The sequence below is a fragment of the Colletotrichum karsti genome (assembly GCF_011947395.1).
Source record: "Colletotrichum karsti strain CkLH20 chromosome Unknown Scaffold23, whole genome shotgun sequence".
Classification (NCBI taxonomy): Eukaryota; Fungi; Ascomycota; class Sordariomycetes; order Glomerellales; family Glomerellaceae; genus Colletotrichum; species Colletotrichum karsti.
Window position 1 is genome coordinate 584,569 of NW_024065923.1, and position 23,401 is coordinate 607,969.

Genomic DNA, 23,401 nt, shown 5'->3' on the forward strand with positions numbered 1-23,401 from the left:
ACATTGAACTTGTTCGAGACAAGGATGCTTTTGAGCTCTATGCAGTGCCTCTGGAAACCTAACGCTATCTACATGTATGCTGTGACGCGGAGCACCCGTCTGGCAAGTCAAACAGTCCGGCGGATGTCTCCGTGTACAACACACCATTATTGGCAACGGTGAGGAGGTTCAGGTGATGCAACAAGAAAGTTGATCTCTATATGTACTATATAAGACCTGGGCCCCCTGGTAGATTCAACACCACTGAGTCTTTATCTCCCATCATCCTAAGTTCGCCCCTTCCTTCAACTTAGACCTTTACTTAAACCCAAGTCGTCATCATGGGATCTATGCCGGACAGAGAGCACCTGGATGAGGTTGACGTTCTCATCGTGGGCTCTGGCCCCATCGGAGCAGTCTTTGCTCGCACTCTTGTATCAGCTGGGAGAAGTGTGGTGATGATTGATGTCGGAGATCAGTAAGTGCCAGGTTCTTTCCCGAGAGCGGCTAGCATGACTAACTTGTGAGCATAGAGGTACGAGAAGAATTGGTGACCATCGAAAGAATAGTGTCGCTGTTCAGAAAGACATTAGTCTGTTCAGTCAGTAAGTTCACAACTCTTCGCTCTCTGTGACTGGCTATCTCGTTGACACATCAAACAGCACCGTCAGGGCAAGTTTACTCAATGTCTTTATATCATCCCACACTAGAGTACACAATCTCACTCTCACATCGTGTTTCAGGGAGATCTTCATCCTCTTTCCGTGTCCACCAACGCAACTGACTCTGGCCTTGAGCCCGGCTCGTGGTCTTCCAAGTAAGTAGTCATCAGCAAATTGTCTATTATCCCAAGGACATCTACTCACAACCTGCCAGGCCCGCCCAGACGCAGTTCCTCTACAACGGGCAGAACCCAGAGCAACAAGCCTCGGACAACCTACCCGCCGCGGCGGCCTCCCGCGTCGTTGGTGGCATGTCAGGCCACTGGACCAACTGCACCCCCCGACAAAACAAGACTCTGGAGAGGTCCGACCTCTTCTCGGACGAGGAGTGGAATGCCTTGTACGCCCGGGCCGAGGACCTCTTCTGGACCGACGACAACCTCCTTGACGATTCCATCCGCCAGCAGCTCGTCAAGAAGGTCCTCGGCGACGCTTTCGAGGACCGCGGTCGCGAGATCGCCAGTATGCCCATGTGCGGCAGGCGCGGACTCCAGAACCGGGACTACGTCGAGTGGGCGTGCACCGCGACGATTCTGGGCGACCTCGCCGAGCCGTGCGCCCGGAACGCTCGCTTCGAGTTGAGAGCCAACACGCAGTGCGTCAGGCTTGAGATGGACCCTGTCACGCGCCAGGTCGAGCTCGCTCAGGTCGAGGATCTCTTGGAGAATCGCAAGTACGGGATCAAGGCTAACAAGTACGTGATTTGCGCCGGGGCCGTATTGACTGCGGGTATTCTCTGGAATTCCGGCGGCTTGCGTGAGACGATTCCCGCATTGGTGAGTGGTCTCCATGTGCTACATGAAAGGCTACCCCATGAGATAAGTCGCCCGCTGATCTTTCTTTCTGCAGGGCCGCTACATTGTAGATCAGCCCATGAGCTTCTGCCAAGTCCTCCTCGACCAGAAGCACATCGACGCCGTCACCCACGACGAGTATCAGCTCGGCTGGAAGAGAGCCGTCACGCACCACAAGGGAAAACATCCCAACGATCCTCTCCCCCTTCCCTTCAACGACCCCGATCCGCAATGCTACTTCCCTCCGTGCGAGGACTACCCCTGGCACGCACAGATTCACCGCGATGCTTTCGGATACGGGCAGATCCCCGGGATCATTGACCAGCGCGTCGTTCTTGACCTTCGCTGGTACGGATACACGAAGCCCAGCGAGGAGAACTGCGTCGAATTCTCCGCAGATGTCACTGATGGCTTCGGCATGCCTCAGGCAAGTACTGTGACGATGTGAGAATAGAAATGTCCCAGCTGACCTGCCCCTGAAAAGCCCACGTTCCACTTCAAGATGAACGAGGAGGATTCCGATCGCGCCTCCAGAATGATGTCCGAGTAAGTCCATACATCCTCGGGCTCTATCGAACGTATCTCCTAACAATACCGTGCCACGACAGCATGGTCGACGTCGCCCAAAACCTCGGCGCCTTCCTCCCAGGCGCCGAGCCCAAGCACCTCCCTCCCGGCTCCGCCATGCACCTCTGCGGCACCTACCGAGCCGGCCAGGCCAAGGTCGACGAAGAGACCGGGGAGGGCAGCGTCGTCGACCGTCTCGGCCGGGTCTGGGGCCAGGACGACCTCGTCCTGGGCGGGTGCGGTGTGATTCCGACACAGAGCGCCTGTAACCCAACCATCACCGCGGCAGCTTTTGCGCTCGCCGCTGCCGATCAGATCGTCGAGGACCTTGACGGAGTCAAGGCTCGCAAGCTTGAATTGATGTAAGAGGGCATGGACGGCTGGGTCGTGGTCTTTGAGATGTCTTGCTTGCGGCTCTCGGGGACGGTCATTACTCAGGCGCACGTCTGTTGTGTCCATGTTACGGTACTCTGTGATGTTGAGTCTTATATCGGGGCAAACACGCTCATTCTCACTTCGCCGTATGCAAGACTTGTGTGATGGAACGTCCCCGGGAGCATGCGTACTGACCAACACTTCCGCTATTGGCATGAAGTCAGTCTCTGAAGCATGACAACCGCTTCGATCGATTTCAGCGTTCGGATTGAACCCCAAGCAGGGCCCATATCGGTTACAGTCACGACGACGAAGACAGGAGTCGATGCGATGACGGATACAGGCACTCAAACCCGCTTCAGCAAACCCATCTTTCGCTTCTGTCTTCCATGACACCTCTCGTATGATCAGAATATACCCAAAATTTCCCGGGTGAGACCGCTTGGCGAAAGCGGCCAAGACGGGCGGACGCCGGGTGACGACACCCGGGAGGCCTGGGATAATCAAGCTCCCGCCCCGCCCGATTGCCGGATCAGGCCAAGGCCGGGAGCGTACGGAACTGGGGGTTTTTGACGACCGTCGTCTACAACCACCCCGGCGACGACTCACGGGGTTCAAAATGCGAGTGGAACTGGGTTGGGGGTCAGCATAACGAAGCGTCGTGTCGTTGGGCTCCGATGGCCCATAACCTCGGTCCGCGTTCCCCCGAATCATCGGAGATTTCGAGTTTGGGCATATTTTTTTTTCTTCACTGCGGAAATGAGCCGAGCCAAAGTTTGATTGAAGTGGTAGTTTTGTATTACTGTTTACTAAGATGGAAATATGGGATATCACAATCGTGAATATTGACTTCGTTACTCCTCCACGCGCCATACAGCATTTCGCATTAACAGTGATGCCCGAATTTGGGATCAATCCACAGGTGCCTCTCCTAGGAATACGGCACGGGTATTCCGGTTGATATACTATAGACAAAGATGGACAGTTTAGACGTTAGAGCCGGTGCGGCGGATGTCGTGCTCGACAACGGCCTTGTCAAGGACACCGTCCTTGGCGACAGCGGCGGCGAAAGTCTCATGGGGCTTCCACTTGGCGGAAGTGCGGGGGGTGGTCTCCTCCATCATCTTGTCGACCTGCTCGAGAGACAGACCCTTGGTCTCGGGAACCAGGAAGTAGGTGTAGACCAGGGCGCAAGTGCAGAGAGCGCCCCAAACGAAGAAGACGGACGACTTGAGGTTGCCACGCTTCTCACCGACCATGTAGGGGGTGATGACGGCAATGATGGTGTTCCAGAGCCAGTTGGAGGCGGTGGAGAGAGCGACACCGCGGGAGCGGATGGGGAGGGGGAAGACCTCGCCGATGAGAATCCAGGCACCGGGACCCCAGGTGGAAGCGAACCAGAAGATGAAGATGGCAATGAAGGCGATCTGGGCGTTGACGGCGGGGATGTTGTTGGCGATGCTCTTGGTTGCGTCGGCAGGGTCGGGGTGAGTGTGGTTGAAACCAACGGTGACACCGATGATGGCGACGAGGAACTGGCAGATCAACATGCCGGTAGCACCCCAGAGGAGGATGGTGCGGCGGCCGAAGCGCTCGACGGTCCAGAAGGACAGAGGAGTGGAGAAGACGTTGACGAGGGTGAAGACCAGAGAGATCAAGAAGGTGTTGTCGATGGCGCCGGTGGACTGGAGGAAGGGGGTGGAGTAGTAGAAGATGAAGTTGACACCAGTCCACTGCTGCATCATCTGGAGAGAGGTACCGAGGATGGTCTTGCGCAGGTTGGAGTTGGACTTCCAGAGGCCACCGCTGAAGCAGTGGGCCCAAGAGCCGAACCAGGTGGTGGAGGGAATCAGGGCGCGCTCGTACTCCTCGTTGGCGACGATCTCGGCGAGCTCGACCTGGATGTACTCGGAGTCCTTGGGCTGGCCGCGGAGGCGGGACAGGGAGTCGGTAGCATCCGAGAGTCTGCCCTTCTTGACGAAGTATCTGGGAGAGTCGGGAAGAAGCATGAGACCGCCACCGAGGATGAGGGCCCAGGGGAACTGGATGGCGATGGGAATGCGGTAAGCGCCAGTGTCGGGGCGGTCCTTGGTTCCGTAGACGACGCAAGCTGCGATCATGAGACCGAGAGTGATGCAGAACTGGTAGCCGGCAACGAGAGCACCGCGAACCTTCTTGGGGCACTATGAGAAGTGTTGTTAGTGAATGCTCAGGCGGACGTTGGTCGATGAGTGACGGCGAACTTACAATCTCAGACATGTACAGAATGACAACGGCGGACTCGAAACCCACACCAATACCGGCAATGAGACGACCAGCAACGATGGGACCGAGGGGGGCGCCGATACCAGTGAGCATCTGGATGACGACACCAAACATGTAGATAGCGCAGCCGATAATGACAGTCCACTTGCGGCCAATCCAGTCGGAGACGTCACCGGCGATGAGAGCGCCAAAGAAGGTACCGCAGGACAGAATAGAGACGATGAGGGACTGGTCGGACTCGTTGACAGCGTCGGCGGGACCGCCCTCGACGCTGCGGATGAAGATCTGGTTACCCAGAACACCGTTGATGTAACCGGAGTCGTATCCGAAGAAGATACCTCCGAAGGAGGCGAAGGCGCAAATCATGTAAGCCTTCCAGGTGACGGGGGCCTCGATGCGGTTGACATCTTCGGTGACGGCCAGGCCGACCGGCTCGCGGGTGACGCCGCCGGTTTCCTTCTCCATGGTGGTGTTGGAGTAAGTTGTTGACTTTGTGTGTTGTTGTTGGTGATGATACCGGAACACTGAGCTTGGCGGTATTCGGAGTGGAAGATACAAAGGACGAGGGGGGAGGCTTGTCGGAGGAAGACTGAAGCTCGTGAGGAGGGGAAGGGAAACGATGATAGAGGAAGGGCGAGACGGAGACCTTTTATCAGCCGTGTCAGTTTGGAGAATCCGTCGGGAGGAGCGAGGGGAGAGTGCCAGTCAATTCGCGTCTGTGTCAGTCACGGTTCGTCCGTCTGGCAGCTACCCGTCGAGGTGGCACCGAAGAATGGAACGTCAGGCAAGCGTCTTTGGGTCTTTGGAACTTGGGAAAGGGTAGAATCGGGGTGTGTGGTGCTTCATCTCCCCATTCCGAGGGTTTACAGGATGCAGTTCACGAGGTCGAGCTCCCATTGGGTTAGACGCAGATGGTTAGCCGTCCCCATATTGGACCTCATGCTTAATAGGGCCGATAACTCTTGGGGGGCTTTCCGACGAGTTGGGAAGGGGGCCGCGGGGCGTGCAGGCCACGGGGACGGGGAAGGAAGACAGAATGCACTAGGGACGGAGTACCTGTCAGCAATCCTGTGAGGTATGTACCTTGCCTTACATGACCTCGGACGGTACTTTGGGTTCTCTCCGTGCCAGCTGACTTAGAGCAGCTAGAAGGTAACGTATCGTTTATTGTTGTGTTGGTATGGATTCAGTATTTCAGTGGTATGGTATGTAAACTCTGCTTGTTAAGGACACCTTGTGATGATACAGACAGGTTATAAGCAGTATACCATATGGAACACCGTAACAATAGGAACCAGAACCAAAAGAATAGAAAGACCTCAACAAGTACAACTGACATGACTCCGAATGCAGGAGACTATCTGATCAGTCCGAGTCCACATCACCTTGCTACAGATGACACTGATGAACAGATCATCAGGCCGTCAACCAGCCGCATACAGAGTACAGTGACAGGAAGTACCTCGACGGCCAGCCGCAACTTAAGAATTAGCGGCCGCTGTTCAACTGAACGGCGGCAGACGGCGGGCGGCGTCTGCCACCAGAGCGCTAAAACATTTGGAAATCCTATGTAGACTCACTGTAGGTACTGAGGTAGGTGAAGTGACTTTTGACTAAGTTGGCGGTCCCCTGGGGAACATTACTAGGGGGACTCCAGTCTCCAGTCTCCATACACGAGTCCTGCCCCCTGGGGACCCCTTCCCTTCCCCCAGCACCCCCTGGTTTCTCTCGGTCACCCCCTTGTCCGCCCCTTAGACCTGGGAGTGTCCTGTTTTGGTCCGCGCAGCCACACAAGTCACGGGGCAGTCTTCACTTTTTTCGCACCGGGAGGCCTGCTAACAAATAATAGAACAGACTGAAGGAAAAAAGCTGGGGAAATTCGCCGTTGTCTCGCCGTCGCGTGGCGTTTTGCGGGGCTCGCTCTTGCGCTGATGAATCGACACTAGACTCGATTCAGACCCTTGACCGCTCTCGCCAACTGAGAGTACATAGTAAATGTACGGATACGCCGCTGGGATGAGCTGGAGCATGGAGAATGGGATGACCACGGGGACAGACGCGAATTGCAGGTCCCTTCTGACCAACGTTTTTTTTCCTTTTCTTTTTTTTAATGGCCCTTGCCTCGTGTTGGTGCTGATCTAGACGCGGTCTCGACTCTTCGCGGGCTCCTAAAGACCAAAGAGCTTTTACTAATAGTTGACAGAGCTTACAGAGTACAGAGTAGAGTCGGGCTTCAACCGACTTCTGCCTATGCCCACGGCTGTAGTACCCAAAAGAGTGTGTACTGAAAGTCAATGACACGATGTCTGTCCCAGTTGCGAATTAGCTCTGCCTCTGTCTGCGTCGCGGCAGCCGAAAACGACCCTGTTCATGACATCCATGATGGTCGATCAAGAAAGAAGAGCCCCTGCAAATCTAAACGCGGAAATCACGCTGGGCAAAAGTCATTTGATCACCGTTGATTTGACACGCCTTTCACCGCAAGCGCGCAGCAGCAGGCGAACGGTCAAAGTCTGGGGGTGGCCAACACCAGCACCTGCACCAACACCAACACCACAACGTCGACACCATCATCAACGCACAATTGCGGCGGGGGAGGGACCAGTTGTCCGCCAAGACTGAACGTGCCGAGCTTGGCCCCGAGCTCGTGCAGAAACACTGCATACCGAGAGGAATCTCGACAGGGCACTAATCTCTGCCCGTGGTGTCTTGCAGGGAAGGGAGGCCGGGCGAGGCATGCAACAATTAACGGGAGGGAGACGCTCGAGAGGACTCGTCGACGACGTGCTCCCGTTTGTGGATAAGCGCCCATCTGTCAAGAGATTCGGCGTGGGCCCTAGTCTTGAATGTCACTGTCATCTTCGTGTCATCGTTGTAATAAGTTGTCGTGGTTGTTATTGCTGTTGTTGTTCGAGTCTGGCCTTGTTTTCGTCCGCCATCTTCTTTCTAATCTCACGATGAAAATTTTCAAAAGGATTTTTTCTTCCCCCTTTAATTATCCAGGCTACTTCACCCGCATTCGGTGGGGTCCCCGGGATCTCCTTACACTTGAATAAGGACTTGAATAAAAGTATTAACAGACCACATTAAAAAGTGCCCCGGAGAGGAGACGAAGAGGGGAATTCTGGAGCTTCAGTTGGGGAAACCGCCAGAGAAGCGCCGAGATCATGGCGCCGCACGCCGCCCTCGTCTTCTTTTTTTTCCCCCGGCCGATGCAGTGGCGTCTGATTGGCTTCACGCCTCCCTTCTCTTAGCCCGTGGCCGCCGCGATTCGCAGCTCTCACGCCAATCCAAAACACCATTTTCCCTGTCAGAGTCATGGTCCCCTGCCTCTACTCTTCGGCTCTGTTCCGTTCTCCGGTCTTCTGTCTGGCCTGACCTTCCTGCTGGGAAATCACCATCCGTACGGAAATGGCTGCAGAACGGTACGTATTGTCTCGCCTTGACTTGCTCACTGTCCTCCACGTCAACCCGGTTCTGCGGGCTGTACTGTACTGTATGCTGACTCTGCCGCCGGGGATTCATCCTGGCATCCCGTGATGAGCGAAGCATTCGCCAAATCATCAAATCAGAGACACAAGCTGGCCAGAGACACGCAGACTCGACGGCCCTATGCCGCTGCCAAAGAATGCGGCTGGCGAGCACTTGCCGCTCCCTGGCCTGCTGTCTGGCACCTGTCTCTCCTTCTCATCAGCTTCTCGCTTCAAGAGTTCAGCCTCCAGTTCCTCGTTCGCCATGTACGATGGACGAATATCGGTCAATTGCGATCCTGATCGAAATCTTGAGCCAGTTGCCAGGCCCCTTCCCTGGCGGGACTAACGATACCAACCACACACGCGAGCCGACCGCCGAGACTGGCCGCCGGTGCTCTCCCGCATGCTGCAGCATCTCTCCCTCCGGATATACAGTACACCACCTTACTCACTTCTATCTAGCTCGAATGCCCAGAGACAGATCAAACACAATCTGTCTCCTCGTTTGGGTTCCCAAGTCGAAGCTATTCGGGCCATTCAAGTTGGCCCTAACCTCGCCTTGGCTTCCAAGTCGTCGTCAACCTCGACGTCGACGTCGACTTCGTGCCTAGCTAGGTATCCGGGCCGCGTCCTGCTTCCAACATACAACCGTTCCATCCCATGCCATCCCATCCATCTCATTCCGTTCCATCCCATTCTCATCCCACCATCTTCCCCCAACTTCTTTCCCCAAATTCCCCATCATCTCTCCTCCAATCCCCGGCCCCGGCTCTATATGGGCCAATGCTCGGTGGTATTTGGGAACGCTAACTGCCTCCAGATCCCTCTAGACGCAGCGTGCTCTGGCCAAATTGGCCGAGTTCCTGTCCGATGTGGATCTCCTCACATGCACACTCCAGACTCCAGGACTCCAGACTCCGGACGCGCGCCTTCTCTCGACCATCTGGAGATGTCGGGGTCTCCAAGAAAAAAAACACCAGAGAGCCTAGCATCTCCAGCTTTTCACCCCGCGGTATCCAATCAGTGCCACATCGCGTTCCAGATCTGTGGTTTCTCGTCTGATTCCGGGGTCTCTGGAAACACCGCGCCATCGCAATCCTTCAAAACTACGTCGTCGACCGTGATTATGACCGCGTCGACACGCAGTCACCTCGTACCACTTTACCGCCTGACTCGATATGTGCCGGTGTTAACGGGTTCCCCCCGAGCGAGTGACCAAGATTTTACCAACAACAGCCCGTTCAGGCTTCCTCTGCTGGCAGGGTTCGCAACCAACTGCCCGCGGCAAACGGCAGGCCTCCCTCCCCCGGTTGTCGGGCTGTGGGTGCGTTCCGAGCCATCCTGGTCGGCTCTCCGTAGCAGGTGCTTACTCTTACCTGTCAAGGCCGTGACATCGGCCCGTCTTTGATGACGGCCCCATCGCTAACAACCCCGGGAATCAGGACGGCAGCGCTTGTCAATGTCGAGGCTGGCGCCTCTGCCTTGCTTCATGTTTTTTTTCTTCTCGTCACCTCGGCTTTCGGCCGAGTTTGGGACTGGTCTGGGTTTCGAAAAGTCTCCTCTTTCTTCCTTTGTTCTTCCCCATGGGCACACTGGCGCGACACCGACCGCGATTTCGCCGTTCCACCTGATGCCCCGGGGCCATCATACGAAGTTACGAAGATACGAACTGGCTTACACATCCGCCGACGAATCGACGATGCAGTCCTCGTCACTCCACGGGGCTTCCGGACCACGGCTACGGTCTTCGGCAACGGTGTCAGGCTCCGCTCGGAAGGAATTTTCGAATTTTCTCTTCAGCGATGGTCCAGATTCTCTCCCCACTGCGGAGAGTACGTCATTAAATCATCCCTGAATCCCCCGGCTTGAACGGAAAAACCAGGGAAAAACACAAGTCCAAGATCGGAAGACTCATTTGGGCGTGAAGAATTTCAAGTGGACCTTTCACACACACAACGTTCATCACGTGGTGTCTTGGCCCAGACCGCGAGTTCGTCCGCTATTTCCCTTTTTTTTGGGTAGTCCATGGGACCGCGATGACCGTTGCTCAAACGGCAGACACGAAGCGGCAATGCAGACCCCGGTAAAAACGGACCATGCAGACCCCCTAGGCCATCCCGAGTCCATGGACACGTGAGGCGCCGGGCCCCCATCACCGCGGCGCTTCGTGTGTTTGTTTGGCGTCGTGCAAGATCGTTCATGTTCTCTCTTCTCCCATTCCAAATGCCCATGATCTGTGTTTGCCAAAAGAACTAACGGTCAATAGGTGACTCGAACCAAACTACCGGATTCTAGCGTCGCTTCCCAGATGCCGCGGATGCCAAGTGACATGGTGCTAGTCAACCCCCTGTCCGGCAACGCCGCCAACGAGCCTCGGATGCTGCGAGTTGTCTGTGTCGATGAAGTGTTCTAGGTCTCGTGACAATTGAAATGTTCACTAATGTCAAACTCGCCGAGCCTAGATGTCGCCCCCAAGGAACTACCTCTCAGTTCTCTCAGTGTTGGCTCAAGTTGAAGCATTAATTCGTAACGCGAGCGAGACGCACTCGCCACTCTCGACCGTTCAACTCCAGCATCTCGCTGAGTGAGGGGTTGAGGCTCAGAATGCGGACGTGACTGGCCCGATCAATGACACCGCCGATCCGGGGGTTCGCCGCCACATTTCTCGCGCCAACATGCCGCCAAGTGAAGCCCGCTTACTCGGATGTCACACAAGCTATTGTCAAAGATCAAGCCCGATCCAATCCCGACAATAGGCTTTCCTAGTCACCTGCCAGCGCCATTCGAGCTGAGTGGGAAGGATCAGCCACCCGAACAGCCAACCAGCCTCCTCTGACGGCCGTGCTTCTTGGGGGGAGGCGTCAGGGTCTCGAGCGCGGGCGAGATGGCATGTTTGATGGGGGATTTTGGGGTCGCACAGACTGTCGGCATCGAAGTGTTGGTGTTACTCTGCTCCCAACATCGTTCTGGACCGCACCCTGCACCGAGGAAAGATTTGGATGTCACACGGAGGATCGGGAGCTCGCATGAGTGTGAGCCGTGATCGGATCCAAGGGCATGGTTCAGGTCTGCCGAAGTTGCTCTGGCTAGTTGGTGAACTAATGAACAGCGGCGTCATTCCTTTTTGCGGGGTTTGTAGGTAGTAGTGCACAGTCGAATGCAGTCATGAGAGTCTATGGTTTGGGCATTGAGATGGCGCGAGGGGATAGTGACAGTTTTCACAATTGCCGAGGCAGCTTCATCGCAGCTTCATCTCGCTCATCCCACTGCCAGCATCACATCTAGCGTCATTCCCCACGTAAAGTAAAGTCTTGTTTTGAAAAAGGCGAGACATTCGGACCGATTTCGTGGTAAGTTGGCATGCTAAACCGGCTCTGTTCTCACAATACTCATCAGTAAAACTAGTAGAGTGAAGACGGAGTCTCTAAGTAGAGGCATCATCGACAGCAAACAACTAGCAAACATGCATTGTATACCGACAATGAAGCTTGTTGCCAGCTCAGAGCATGACTCTACGGTTCCGCACTCGCCTGTACTCGGACGAACAGACGCTCCAAAGTAGACCTCATCTTGTCAATATCGCGGGCCTCCCTGCCCCATCGGCGCATGACCCTCAACGCCAATCTGACCAACGACCTCCAATTCGAAGGCGCCTTGACAGGTCCGTTCTTCAGTCTCGCCGCGAGTATCATCAAGGCGCACGAGAACGCCCTCCTGGCCACGAACCAGCTTCCGCCATGGCGGTGATGATACGCCGTCTTCACCACCATGACAGAGCACGTGTCCACGGCCTTCTGCGCCAGCTCGACGACGCGCGGGTCCAGCTGTTCCGGCACGGCGGGGGTGTGGAGGGCGCAGTAGAGCAGCGGCCTCAGAGTCGACTCGCGCCATCCCTGGAAGCGTCCTTGGAGATAGAACGAGAGCTCGTTGTCGGCGAGACGGTGCTCGTCGAACTGGATCAGGGGCGGTAGGTGAGAGTGCCTTTGTGTGACCATCAGCCTATCAAGCTAACACAGATCTGCGGGGATTCGGTAAAGCAGGCTCTGGTGGTCCGGAATTCCGACTTACAGTTCAGAAATCTCCTTTTCGAACTCGTCATACTGTCGCACTAGCAGCCGCTCGTTTTGGAGCCAGTACGTCTCGCCTTTGCAGTACAGGACGGCCATGGTGTCTTTGATGGTCCGGCGTAGGGATATTTCGGCGAGGTAGTATAGCCAGCTCCGCTCTTCCTCGACGCGTTGTTGGTCGTCTGACATCGGGGACCATGCATAGTCGGCATTGTCGTACCTGGCGGAAGACAGAGTAGACGGCGGGGCGGGGAAGGAATCCGGGTAGGTGAAGTCTTCGAGGCCGCTGGACCTCAGGCCCAGGGTTGGGAGGATTTCGCTGGAACAGCTGTCAGGTGGGATACCTCAACGACGCATAACGTTTCGAGAAGGGCCGAATAAACGTACTTTTCTGCCTTGAAACACGACCAGAAGACACGCTGTTCCAGAGGCTGCGTGGGTTTCTCCCTGCCGTTGGCCTCTCTCCAGGGCCGTCTTCCCCTTCGGAGAAGATGGGTTTGAAGCCTTGTCGAGGCTTGCTGGATGTAGAAGCACGCTCTCAACGGCCGCAGACGACATTTCTCGTACATGGAGGCCAGGAAAAGGCATTGGATGTCGAGAATGGATGGCCCCAGTAGACCGATGCGTTTTGAAGCGGCGAGATAGTACGCGTCCGCCACGCCGCAATCTTCCGTTTCAATTATTGCTGGGAGAGGAAGCTCAGCGACATCCTCGGAGACGACTGTTGCCATGAACGGCGTTCCTGATGCCGGTGGGATCCATGGGGTCGTCAGACAAGCCAGAGCGCAGGTAAGTAGCTGAGAAAAAGGTGAGCGTGAATCTTCAGCAGAGCCAGCGATCGAATTTTCTTACCACCAGACACGAAGGTGAATCCCATCCAACTCCATGCTCAGCCGCTCGCCTCGCATAACTCATCAACTCCTTGCCTTCGAGAATCGGATTCCGCGGGTGGACATGCATCAGAAACCTCTGGCACAGCGGGACAAAAGCGTCTTCTCTCACTCCCGAACCAGCTGTCGCGAGTGATACGTTGGAGGTGCCGCCCTCGTGACGAGGCTCATCGTTGAGATCTGTGCCGAATTCGAGGATGAAGGATTCTATCCTCGCGTCTTCTTCCGGTATCATGCCGTCGAAAACCGGCCATCGCAGCATGGACTCACATCTAAGCGCGGAATACAGCGTTCGGGAGGTGTTCCATCGATCGGCCTGCCCAGGATTGTCCTCAAAGACGTTATTTCCTGGAGATGGGCCGGCGCCGGCGGGGAGAGTGGGTTCCCGATGATACGCGGAATGCGCGGCCGCATCTCCGGAGGTTTTGGGCGAACTCTGTAGGAGTTGTTTGATTTCATCCAGCCGTTCTAATATCACGGCGCTGGCATCTTCCCCGCGGTTTTGATTTGTCGGGTTGCCGGCCTCATCCACCTCCTCATCGCCGTAGACGCACGTCGCGCCGTGGTGCTTGCAGAAGCCGCACACAGGCCGCACGTTGTCGCATTTCGTCTTGCGGAGCCGGCAGAAGCCGCATGCCGTCGCGGCTCGTTTCCTGCGCGTGTAAGACCTACCTGCGTCTGGTTCGGTGATTCTCTTTCTCTTAGTCGGCGGCGGACGCGTCGCTGGTGGCCGTTCTGCCTCTGGTGACGGCGACGTAGAGGCGGACGCGGCCGGTGATGAGTTGCGATTGCCGTTGCGTTGTCGTGAGTGCTGAGGTGCCGCGTTGGTGTCTGATTGTGAAGCGCTGATGAGATCGGGGACACGCATGTTGCGTCGTAAGCTATCGGACCGGGGGCCCGGCGGTGATGTCTCCAGTTGAGATTGTGTTTGGGTTCGTGAGATGCACTACGACGTGCGGTGCGGGGGTTCGCCCCGGATTTCGGGTCCGGGACGGAGGAGAAAGAAAATGATGGGGCCAGCGATCACGACATTACCCTGGCTCTTTGGTTATTGCCGGACTCGCACGCTGAATCGTCGTCATTTCAGGTTTGGGAATCTTGCCTTTCTCAATCAAAAGCTTCTGTCGAATTGGCAACATGTAAGACGCAAAGCTCAAGCGATGCTTACTCTTGCTAGCCGTTTTGGTTGATGATGTGCCGGGGTATCCAATCATCTTGCTATCTTGAATTAACACGACCTGCCGTACACGGTCAAGTGCGGCGAACCGTGACGACTGCCATCATCCCTGACTGCGGCGTGCGTCAAAAGTCCCCTCTGATTGTGTGCTATGTAAACAGAGCACTGTTTGCTTCAGATCATGAGCAGGATGCTCTCCAGCTTCACCTTGCGCTAATTCACTCACTTCACAAAACCATGGCCAACATCACGACTTGCCCATTGGGCAGTGATGATCAATTTGGTCCTCGTATCGACTTCGATTGCCGCCCGTTCGATTTCACGCTTCTCTTCGAGGATGCGGTCTTTCAATTGGTGCCCGCGACAGTGTTTCTGCTTCTCATTCCTGTCAGGCTGATCTCACTATGGCGTACACCGAAGAAGCTAACCACTTACCAACTTGCTCTCTGGAAATTGGTATGACGTCTAGTACCAAGCTCATGATGAAATTAGTGAAATATCACTTACACTTCTTCAGGCGCTTTTGACGGTTCTTACAGTAGCTCATCTAGTGTTCTTGATCTTGCAGACCAAGACACCAGCTATCAGGACGAAGCTGTCTCTTGCGGCTGGTATCTTGAATTTCATCGCAGTCTTTGTGGCGTCTTTCCACTCCGTACTCGAAGATCAACGTTCCATACGGCCGTCCGATCTCTTGATCCTGTACTTCTCAACTTCCGCCATTCTCGCGCTACCCCGTCTTCGTTCTCTCTGGCTTATTGCATCAGTCAATTCTGCGAAAGCTGTCTGGACAACCATACTCATTCTCACGACTCTTGTTGTACCTCTGGAATCCATTGGGAAGAAGAAGTTCCTCTTCCCAACGTACCAATCGATTACCAAAGAGGAAGAAATCAGCTTTTGGGGCCGCAGCTTCTTCACATGGCTTCTCCCGTTCTTTCGCCTCGGCTACTCGCGCGTAATCCAGGTCAGCGACATGCCCGACATCGACGCTGATCTGTCAGGCGAGAAGGCTGGCTACGCTCTCGAAACGGCCTGGACTAAGCGGAAAGGAGAGAAACATTACCCTTTGCTCCGCGCAAGCTGCTATGCCTGCCGCGGAACCCTGTTCCTCGGTGTCATCACCCGCCTGTGCCTCTCAGCGTTCACGTTTTGCCAACCCTTTTTGATCACAGCGACAGTGGGATTCATGCAAACCCCGAAAACACCTCAATCAGAGCGATACGGCCAGGCTTTGGTCGGAGCATACGTGCTCACATACTTCGGCCTGGCAGTCTCGCGGGCTGCGTACTCTCGGCAGCAGTACCGTTTCACGACAATGTTGAGGGCAGGGTTGACAAGTCTGATCTTCAGGCAGACGGTGTCACTCAAGGCGGATGATTTGAAGGACAGCGCGGCCGTCACTTTGATGGGCACCGACGTCGAGCGGATTGTCACTACATTCGCCATGTTCCACGAGATCTGGGCGTCGGTGCTCGAGGTCGGCATCGCCGTTTTCTTGTTACAGCAGCAGATCGCCGTTGCTTCTGTTGTACCCGTCGTCATTTCAATCGGTTAGTACAGCGTTGAGGTGCGTATCAGAGATCCAACTGACATTTTATCTGCTAGTCTGTGTTTTGGGGGTGATACCCATCTCAAGAAACATCGGCAAGGCTCAAACTACGTGGATCGAATGGGTCCAGAAGAGAGTTGCAGTTACAGCAACCATGATAGGAGACATGAAGGCAATCAAGATGCTCGGACTCCACGACGTCTTATCGAAGGTCGTTCTAGAACTGCGACGAGTGGAAATCAGCAAATCCACAAGATTTCGCAAGCTTCTCCTTTGGCAAATCCTCGTTTGTAGGAATATCCCAGCCCGCCTAGCATGACATGTTTGTTTACTAACACGGGATCCAGCAAATCTTCCGCTCGAATTCGCCCCCTTTGCGACTTTCGTCATCTACAGCATCATCGCCGTCATAACGAAGGATCAGACTCTTACGTCCACAAACGCCTTCACTGCCCTGTCGCTGATCGGCCTTCTGACCAGCCCCCTGCTCTACTTCTGCCAATACGTTCCAAACATCATTCAAGGCGTAGCTTGTTTCAGAAGAATCGAGGCTTTTTGCCTGAAGACATCGAAAGTTTCTTTGGAGGAGAGGTCATCAAGCCCATACTCCATTGCTTCCATCGGCAGCGGCGTGGAACTTGCCGCGCGTTCTACTGCTAGAATTTCAGAGGATGCGATCACTTCTTTTCATTCTGCAGATATCGCGTGGTCACCAGACACGGACTTGGTCTTGCAGAATCTCGACCTGAGTATTTCCCAGGGGGTCACTATGGTCGTCGGCCCCGTCGGCTCCGGGAAGTCCTGCCTCCTCGAAAGCATTCTCGGGGAAACCGATATCCGGGACGGCTCTCACGTTACCCCGACTGACAGTCTCGCCTATTGCCCGCAGAACCCATGGATACTGAACAACACGATCCGGCACAACATCACCTGTGGTCTGGATTTCGATCCAAAATGGTTTCAAAGCGTGCTTGCCATGTGTGCTCTTGCGGAAGACGTCAGCAACATGCCGGAAGGGGATATGTACAACGTTGGTAGCAATGGAGTAGGTCTCAGTGGTGGACAGCGGCAACGTGTGGTAGGTTTCGGAGCTCCCTAGGCGTCTTCGCGGCGACAACTGACACCATAACTAGGCACTCGCTCGTGCCATTTATTCGAGACACCGAACGGTTATCTTGGATGACGTGTTCAGTGGGCTGGACTCCAAGAGTATCAGTCAAATATCCACTCGCCTCTTCGCCCAGGATGGTCATTTCCGACAGAACAATATCTCGGTTATCCTCGCAACGCACACTCGTCAGTTGATAGCTACCGTATTGTTGTCCTTCAACTTAAACTGATACATCAACAGGAAGTCTTCTTCGTTTCGCTGACGACGTCATCGCTCTCGATGACGGCAACGTTGTTGGCCAGGGCCCGTATGAAAAGGTTCTCACCGAGTCTCCTGATGTGATCGCCAAATCAGCGGAATCGGACAATGACAGCGAACGTACAGCTGAGATACAGACATTGCAGTCTGAGATCAAGACAGCGGTTACTCGGATCGAGACTGCGAAGAAGGAAGAAGAGGACCGCTTGAGGAAGAACGGCTCGTGGTCGGTGTACAAGTACTACTTTGACCAGAGCGGATGGATTGTTCTGGGCCTCTTCCTCTCTGCGACCGTGATCGAGTCCTTTTGCGCCGGTTTCACTAGTAAGTTTGATCATATGGTTTGATATCGAGGCTTTGCTTACGTTTTTTGTTCTAGCCATTTGGTTTCAGTGGTGGGTTGAGGCAAACGGAGAACACCCCAACGAGAATCTCGGGAAATATCTTGGCGTGTACGCCGTGTTGCTGGTCTTGAATATGACGGCCCTCACTTTGGAGTGCTGGTGAGTTCTCTTGTGGTACGCAAGACGAGGGCGATACTAAAGGAGCACACCAGGTTGATGTTCATCCGCATCATCAATGACACAGCATCGGGGCTGCATGCGGAGCTGCTCCAAACGAGTTTGAGCGCACCACTTAGCTTCTTTCAGTCAACAGACACTGGCTCAATTACCAATAGGTATTCAAACTCTATCAAACTGATTCCCCATGAGACGCTTTTACTAAAACTTCAATCAGATTCAGCCAGGATCTGAACTTGATAGACATGACTCTCCCATCGAACGCAATCAATTTCGCCACCAGTATGTATTTACCACATGCACGATTCGACTTGACCAGTAGCTAATATACCTAGACTCATGTTCCTGCGTCATCAAACTCATCATTCTCTGCGTCATGGGTAAATACCTTGCAACCTCAGTTCCCCTCCTGGTTGTAGTACTCTATTTTATCCAGCGGTACTACCTCCGTACCTCGCGCCAAGTTCGTCTTCTGGACATCGAAACCAAGGCGCCCATGTACACGCACTTCCTCGAGACGCTCAAGGGCGTAGCCACGATTCGCGCGTACGGATGGCAGAACAACTTTGAAGGGCAAGCAGCATCGCTGCTGAACCGCTCCCAGAAGCCTCATTACATGCTGGCTTGCATTCAGCAATGGCTGGCACTCGTTCTGGATCTCGTTGTCGGAGCTCTGGCTTTGATCGTTGTGACGATGGCTACATCGCTGACGGACAAGTTCAGTCCCGGGGCCATCGGTGTGGCCATGGTACTGGTTCTGGGTTTCAACCAGGAACTTGCGTGGACTATTAGGAACTGGACTGCGCTTGAGACTTCTATCGGTGCTGTGGCGAGAATCAGGCAGTTTGCCGGTGAGACGCCTTCTGAGCAGCGCGACTTAGGAAGCAGCGGTGCTCCTCCGCCAGGATGGCCGTTGAAGGGTGCCATCGAATTTGAGAACGTTACCGCCAGATACTCGTGCGTCATTGATCTCGTCCATGTGTTCGATTTGGGATTGGAATGCTGACAACACGCAGGTTGGATACAGAAGCGACGCTGAAGGGCCTCACCCTCTCCATACACCCGGGCCAGAAAGTTGCCGTGTGTGGTCCCTCTGGCAGTGGAAAGACCTCTCTCATCTTATCACTTCTCCAGATGATAGAGGTCACAGAAGGTAGTATCCAAGTCGACGGGATAGATCTCGCCACCTTGGACAGAACAGAAGTTCGAGCCCACGTCAACGTCATCCCTCAGGAGCCTTTCTTCATGCCAGGCACAGTCCGATTCAACCTCGACCCCCATTCTCGGGTGAGCAACGAGGACATCAAGACAGCACTCGACAAAGTTGGCCTCCTCGGAAAGATCGGCATGGCGAGTGGTCTGGATGCCGAGTTGGATGCGGGTGAGTTCTCCGCGGGAGAGAGGCAGCTGCTGGCGCTGGCGCGAGCACTCGTTTCCAAGAGCCAGATCTTGGTGCTTGACGAGGCAACGAGCAGGTACGTTTTTCTGGTGGTTTTGCTGCTGAAGATGATTACTAAATCTTGATAGTGTCGATGACGTGACGGAATCCATGATGCAGAAGGTCATCGAGAAAGAGTTTTCCCAACCGACTGTCATTTCTGTCATCCACCGCTTGCGATTCGTGGAGAAATTTGACAGAATTTTGCTTCTAAAGCAAGGCAACATCGTAGAGTGGGACGCTCCGGGTGCCCTGTTGGGAAGGGACTCTGAGTTCAAGAGGTTCTTTAACGCTGTACAGAACTCTCATTGAAGATTGCGGTCTTGATGAAAGAGTTGGCTTATAGACTCAGGAAACCAGGCTGGCTCATGATTTGGCAATGACGGCAGGATAGCAAAATAGTGCTATGCCCTGCGAAAATTCTAGAACTTAGATACATTTCATCTACGGAGGTCATGGCGAGCAGACTGATCGTCAACAATAGATGCCTTATGAATACTTCATTTCAAAACGATTGAAACCTTGACGATACGGGGCGAGTGATTTTGGATTAAGCTGAAACTACTAAACCGCTAGAAAGAATTGGTTCAAAACAGTGCTCTCTAGAAGTGTCCAATGATGTTCTTAGGAACATACGGCTCCTCCAAGTACTTGATCTCCTCCTCGGTCAAAGTCTTCCCCCTAAGCTCACAGGCCTCGTCAATCCGCTTGACAGAGTTGAAACCCGTCACCGGGATAGCGCCCTTGGACGTGACCCAGACCAGCGCGACATGGCTCATGCTCCAACCCTTCTTGCCCGCGACCTCCTGGACCCTGCGAATGATCTCCTCGTCGGCCCCCGTGAGGCCGGGGTTCATGGGCGACTTCATCTGGGAGCGCGCGGACTCGTTGTACCCCAGCGGCCTCGCCAGGTTGCCGCCGAAGAGCGGCGACCAGGGCATGATGCCGACGCCCGTCTCGTCGCAGAAGCGGTTCATCTCGCGCTCCTCCTCGCGGTAGCAGAGGTTGTAGTAGTTCTGCATGCTGACGAACTTGGTCCAGCCGTTCTTCTCGGCTACGAATTGCATGCGCGCGAATTGGGTCGCCCACATGGAACTGGCGCCGATGTAGTGGATCTTGCCGACTTGGACGAGGTCGTGGAGCGCCTTCATCGTCTCCTCGATGGGGGTGGCCGGGTCGAAACGGTGGATTTGGAAAAGGTCGATGTACGTGGTGTCCAGACGAGCCAGGGCGTCATTGACGGCTTTGAAAATCGCGATGCGGGAAAGCCCTGGATATGGTCAGTGATCTGTTTGTGTAAGAGAATTCGACCGGCGCACTCACCTCCTTGGTTGACGTAGTCCTTGCTCTGGTTCAGCTGCTTCGTGAAGGGCGGGGTGTGCATGTCGACCTCCTCGCCGACGTGGAGGGCGCACTTGGTCATGAGGATGATCTTCTCGCGGGGGATGTTGAACTTCTTGATCGCCTTGCCGATGACCTGCTCGCTGACCCCGTTCGAGTACATGTTGGCCGTGTCCCAGGTGTTGATGCCGCGGTCGTAGGCGGCCTTCAGGATTTCGAGCGACGCCTCTTCGTCAAGGACCCAGGAGCCCCATTGCGAGGAGCCGAGAGACATGCCGCCGAGGATCGGGACAGAGACTCTGAGGCCCGAGGCGCCCATGTTGACGTACTCGACCTTGCTGCCGTCGAGGCTCTTCTGGAGAGAAGCGGGCATGGGTGGTGCAGACATTGTGGATTTGGTAGATTGAAGTGGTGATGGAATTGAGATTCGTAGTTGTTTGTTGCAGCGATGCTGTTGTTGAATGGGCGAGATGATCGCGTTGTTGAGACTGTTGATTCAGATATTCACGACATGACAATGCGACTCTTAAATATCTTTCATTTTTCATGTTAACTTGGATTACACGGTCATTGAAACACAGAACTCATCGCTCAGGACCAGATCATGAGGGGCGAAAAGGGAGATAGTTGCAAAATCCGTGATTCTGGACATTAGAGGCACCAAACCTCCGCGTAAAGCCATCACGATGGTCTCATTTGGACGATTCAACGTGGACACAGTGGATTGACGAAAGTAAGCCGTATGGGGCTCGAGAGCGCTGAGATCGGTGTGATGGCGGACAACTGACATCGATTGAACCGGGCGCGATCTTTTGCTCGAAAAAAGCGAGCGCGGGCAATTGACGGACACTGGAAAATTGTCCGTCGCTTGACAGTATTTCAAGGGAGCCTGTCGACAGCTGCAGTTTAAGGACTTTGGAGGTGGCGCCTCTGCGCCTGTAAACGCTCAGCTCCGCAAACTCCGGCGTGCAAGCTTAATCCCAGTACCCACATGGCCGAGCCGGTCGCGACGATCATCTCCGGCCAATGACGCGACCGGATATTCTCCAGGACGACGGCCGCGGGAGCTGCCGCGTGCTTCTTTGCGGTTATGGAGAAGGTCGGGATGGATGGAATGGGTGTGAACGCTTTAGTCTGTGAGGTATGATCTCACAAAGATCGTTCTCAGGCCATGTCGAAGTTTGTGTACTGAGCCGAGACGGAGCACAATCGAGTCCTCACTTCCAGGACATCGAATTTCTACTCCTTCTCTGGGAAAGTCATCGTTCCATCAGCTGAGCAAAACCTGAACATGTTGACCGAATGAACACCAGGCAGCAATCAGGTCCGGATATCATAGCCGCCGTTGACCAGATCCCGGCGCAAACGCTCAAAAGCGATAGCAGTTCGTCCTGATGCTTAATAGCCACCAATCGAATTATCAGGAATATCAACCAATGAGCCTGCTGCACTGTCCGAGATCATTGCCCGAAAAGGGAAACAATACGTGAACCAGAAACCAATACCAATCAGGATGCCAATCCATCGGTTCCAGCCAGCGGCGAGACAGAGCAGTCCCAACGGCTTTAAGTCGAGGCGAGGCTCAGAGGGCGTCTAGCACACTGCATTCCTATTCAAGTATTCAATCAACGCTCGCATGGAGATAATGCAAGCTGCACAATCATCTCCGCATCACCACTTTCGCGCGTGCTAAATCCACATATCGCCAAGTCAAAATCGCATACTATTAAATATGGAACATTTCGTCGCCTCAGAGATCTTAATCACAGATCATCAACACAACATCTCATACCTCAATTCACTTTAGGTCTACCATCCAGCTGAATCAAAGTAGCAATGGGTTTCCTCTACAGCCAACTCTTCGTACGCCTCCCCTACCCCACGGGCTCCTACACCGACAAGACCATCATCATCACCGGCGGCAACGCCGGCCTCGGCAAGGAAGCAGCACGCCACTACGTCCGCCTCGGCGCCGGCAAGATGATCCTCGCCGTCCGGAACCCCGACAAGGGCCGGGCCGCCAAGGAAGACATCGAGGCCACCACCGGCTGCGCCAAGACCGTCGTCGAGGTCTGGCAGCTCGACATGTCGAGCTACGCCAGCGTGCGGGACTTCGCCGCCCGCGTCGCGGACACCCTCGACCGCGTCGACGTCTTCCACGCCAACGCGGGCGTCGTGCACGTCGAGTACAAGCGGATGGAGGACAACGAGGGGCAGATCACCGTCAACGTCGTCTCGACCTTCCTCCTGGCCGCGCTCGTCCTGCCGAAGCTCAAGGAGACCGCCGTGGAATTCCGCACGAGGCCGACCCTGACCATCACCACCTCCGAGACGCACGCGTGGACCCCCTTCGACGAGCGCCACGCCCCGGACGGCGGCATCTTCGACGCCCTCGACGAGCAGGGCAGGAAGGACGCGAGCACGCTGTACTGGCCCTCCAAGCTGCTCGAGGTGTTCGGCGTGCGGTCCGTCGCGGAGAGGAGCCCCGCGTCCGAGTGCCCGGTGACGGTGAACATGGTCAACCCGGGGTTCTGTCGCTCGGAGCTGGCGCGGGACGTGGACTCGTGGGCGATGTGGCTCATGACCGTGTTCCTGGCGCGTACCCCGGAGTATGGTAGCAGGAACTTGGTCCATGCCGGGTCTGCTGGGGCCGAGACGCATGGGAAGTACGTGTCGGACTGCGGGATCGACGAGCCGTCGGCTTTTGTCAGGAGTCGGGAGGGCAAGGAGACGCAAGATCGTGTGTGGGATGAGTTGGTGAAGAAGCTTGAGGCTATCGAGCCCGGGGTGACGCGCAACTTCTGATTATCGTTGAAGCGCAATTCTTGTTTATAGTAGCCTAAACTCGTTTGATCGTTTCTAAGTCCAATA

The 23,401-nt window shown here is 54.9% G+C and overlaps 6 protein-coding genes across 6 annotated transcripts; 3 read left to right on the forward strand and 3 right to left on the reverse strand.

The window, feature by feature from the left end:
• Positions 1–320: 320 nt before the first annotated feature.
• Positions 321–2,428, forward strand: CkaCkLH20_07444 (uncharacterized protein; the record flags this gene model as incomplete). Its single annotated transcript, XM_038890161.1, has 8 exons — positions 321–457; positions 513–584; positions 642–666; positions 723–796; positions 856–1,477; positions 1,551–1,931; positions 1,980–2,041; positions 2,104–2,428. 8 exons carry the CDS (start codon positions 321–323, stop codon positions 2,426–2,428), a joined length of 1,698 nt encoding a protein of 565 aa, XP_038744639.1.
• A 995-nt stretch (positions 2,429–3,423) lies between these two features.
• Positions 3,424–5,167, reverse strand: CkaCkLH20_07445 (uncharacterized protein; the record flags this gene model as incomplete). The annotated part of the gene is made up of 2 exons (XM_038890162.1): positions 3,424–4,620; positions 4,685–5,167. The coding sequence occupies 2 exons, from the start codon at positions 5,165–5,167 to the stop codon at positions 3,424–3,426; spliced, it is 1,680 nt and encodes a 559-aa protein (XP_038744640.1).
• Positions 5,168–11,687: 6,520 nt separating this feature from the next.
• On the reverse strand, positions 11,688–14,000 carry CkaCkLH20_07446 (uncharacterized protein; the record flags this gene model as incomplete). The annotated part of the gene is made up of 4 exons (XM_038890163.1): positions 11,688–12,156; positions 12,244–12,561; positions 12,630–13,039; positions 13,095–14,000. 4 exons carry the CDS (start codon positions 13,998–14,000, stop codon positions 11,688–11,690), a joined length of 2,103 nt encoding a protein of 700 aa, XP_038744641.1.
• Positions 14,001–14,546: 546 nt separating this feature from the next.
• CkaCkLH20_07447 (ABC transporter) lies at positions 14,547–19,501 on the forward strand (the record flags this gene model as incomplete). The annotated part of the gene is made up of 12 exons (XM_038890164.1): positions 14,547–14,765; positions 14,827–15,862; positions 15,918–16,151; positions 16,209–16,939; positions 16,995–17,157; positions 17,213–17,554; positions 17,610–17,733; positions 17,787–17,909; positions 17,969–18,033; positions 18,087–18,708; positions 18,768–19,226; positions 19,279–19,501. The coding sequence occupies 12 exons, from the start codon at positions 14,547–14,549 to the stop codon at positions 19,499–19,501; spliced, it is 4,341 nt and encodes a 1,446-aa protein (XP_038744642.1).
• Positions 19,502–19,791: 290 nt separating this feature from the next.
• CkaCkLH20_07448 (uncharacterized protein) lies at positions 19,792–20,918 on the reverse strand (the record flags this gene model as incomplete). The annotated part of the gene is made up of 2 exons (XM_038890165.1): positions 19,792–20,459; positions 20,513–20,918. 2 exons carry the CDS (start codon positions 20,916–20,918, stop codon positions 19,792–19,794), a joined length of 1,074 nt encoding a protein of 357 aa, XP_038744643.1.
• Positions 20,919–22,366: 1,448 nt separating this feature from the next.
• CkaCkLH20_07449 (short-chain dehydrogenase reductase family) lies at positions 22,367–23,335 on the forward strand (the record flags this gene model as incomplete). The annotated part of the gene is made up of 1 exon (XM_038890166.1): positions 22,367–23,335. One exon carries the CDS (start codon positions 22,367–22,369, stop codon positions 23,333–23,335), a length of 969 nt encoding a protein of 322 aa, XP_038744644.1.
• Between the last annotated feature and the right edge of the window lie 66 nt (positions 23,336–23,401).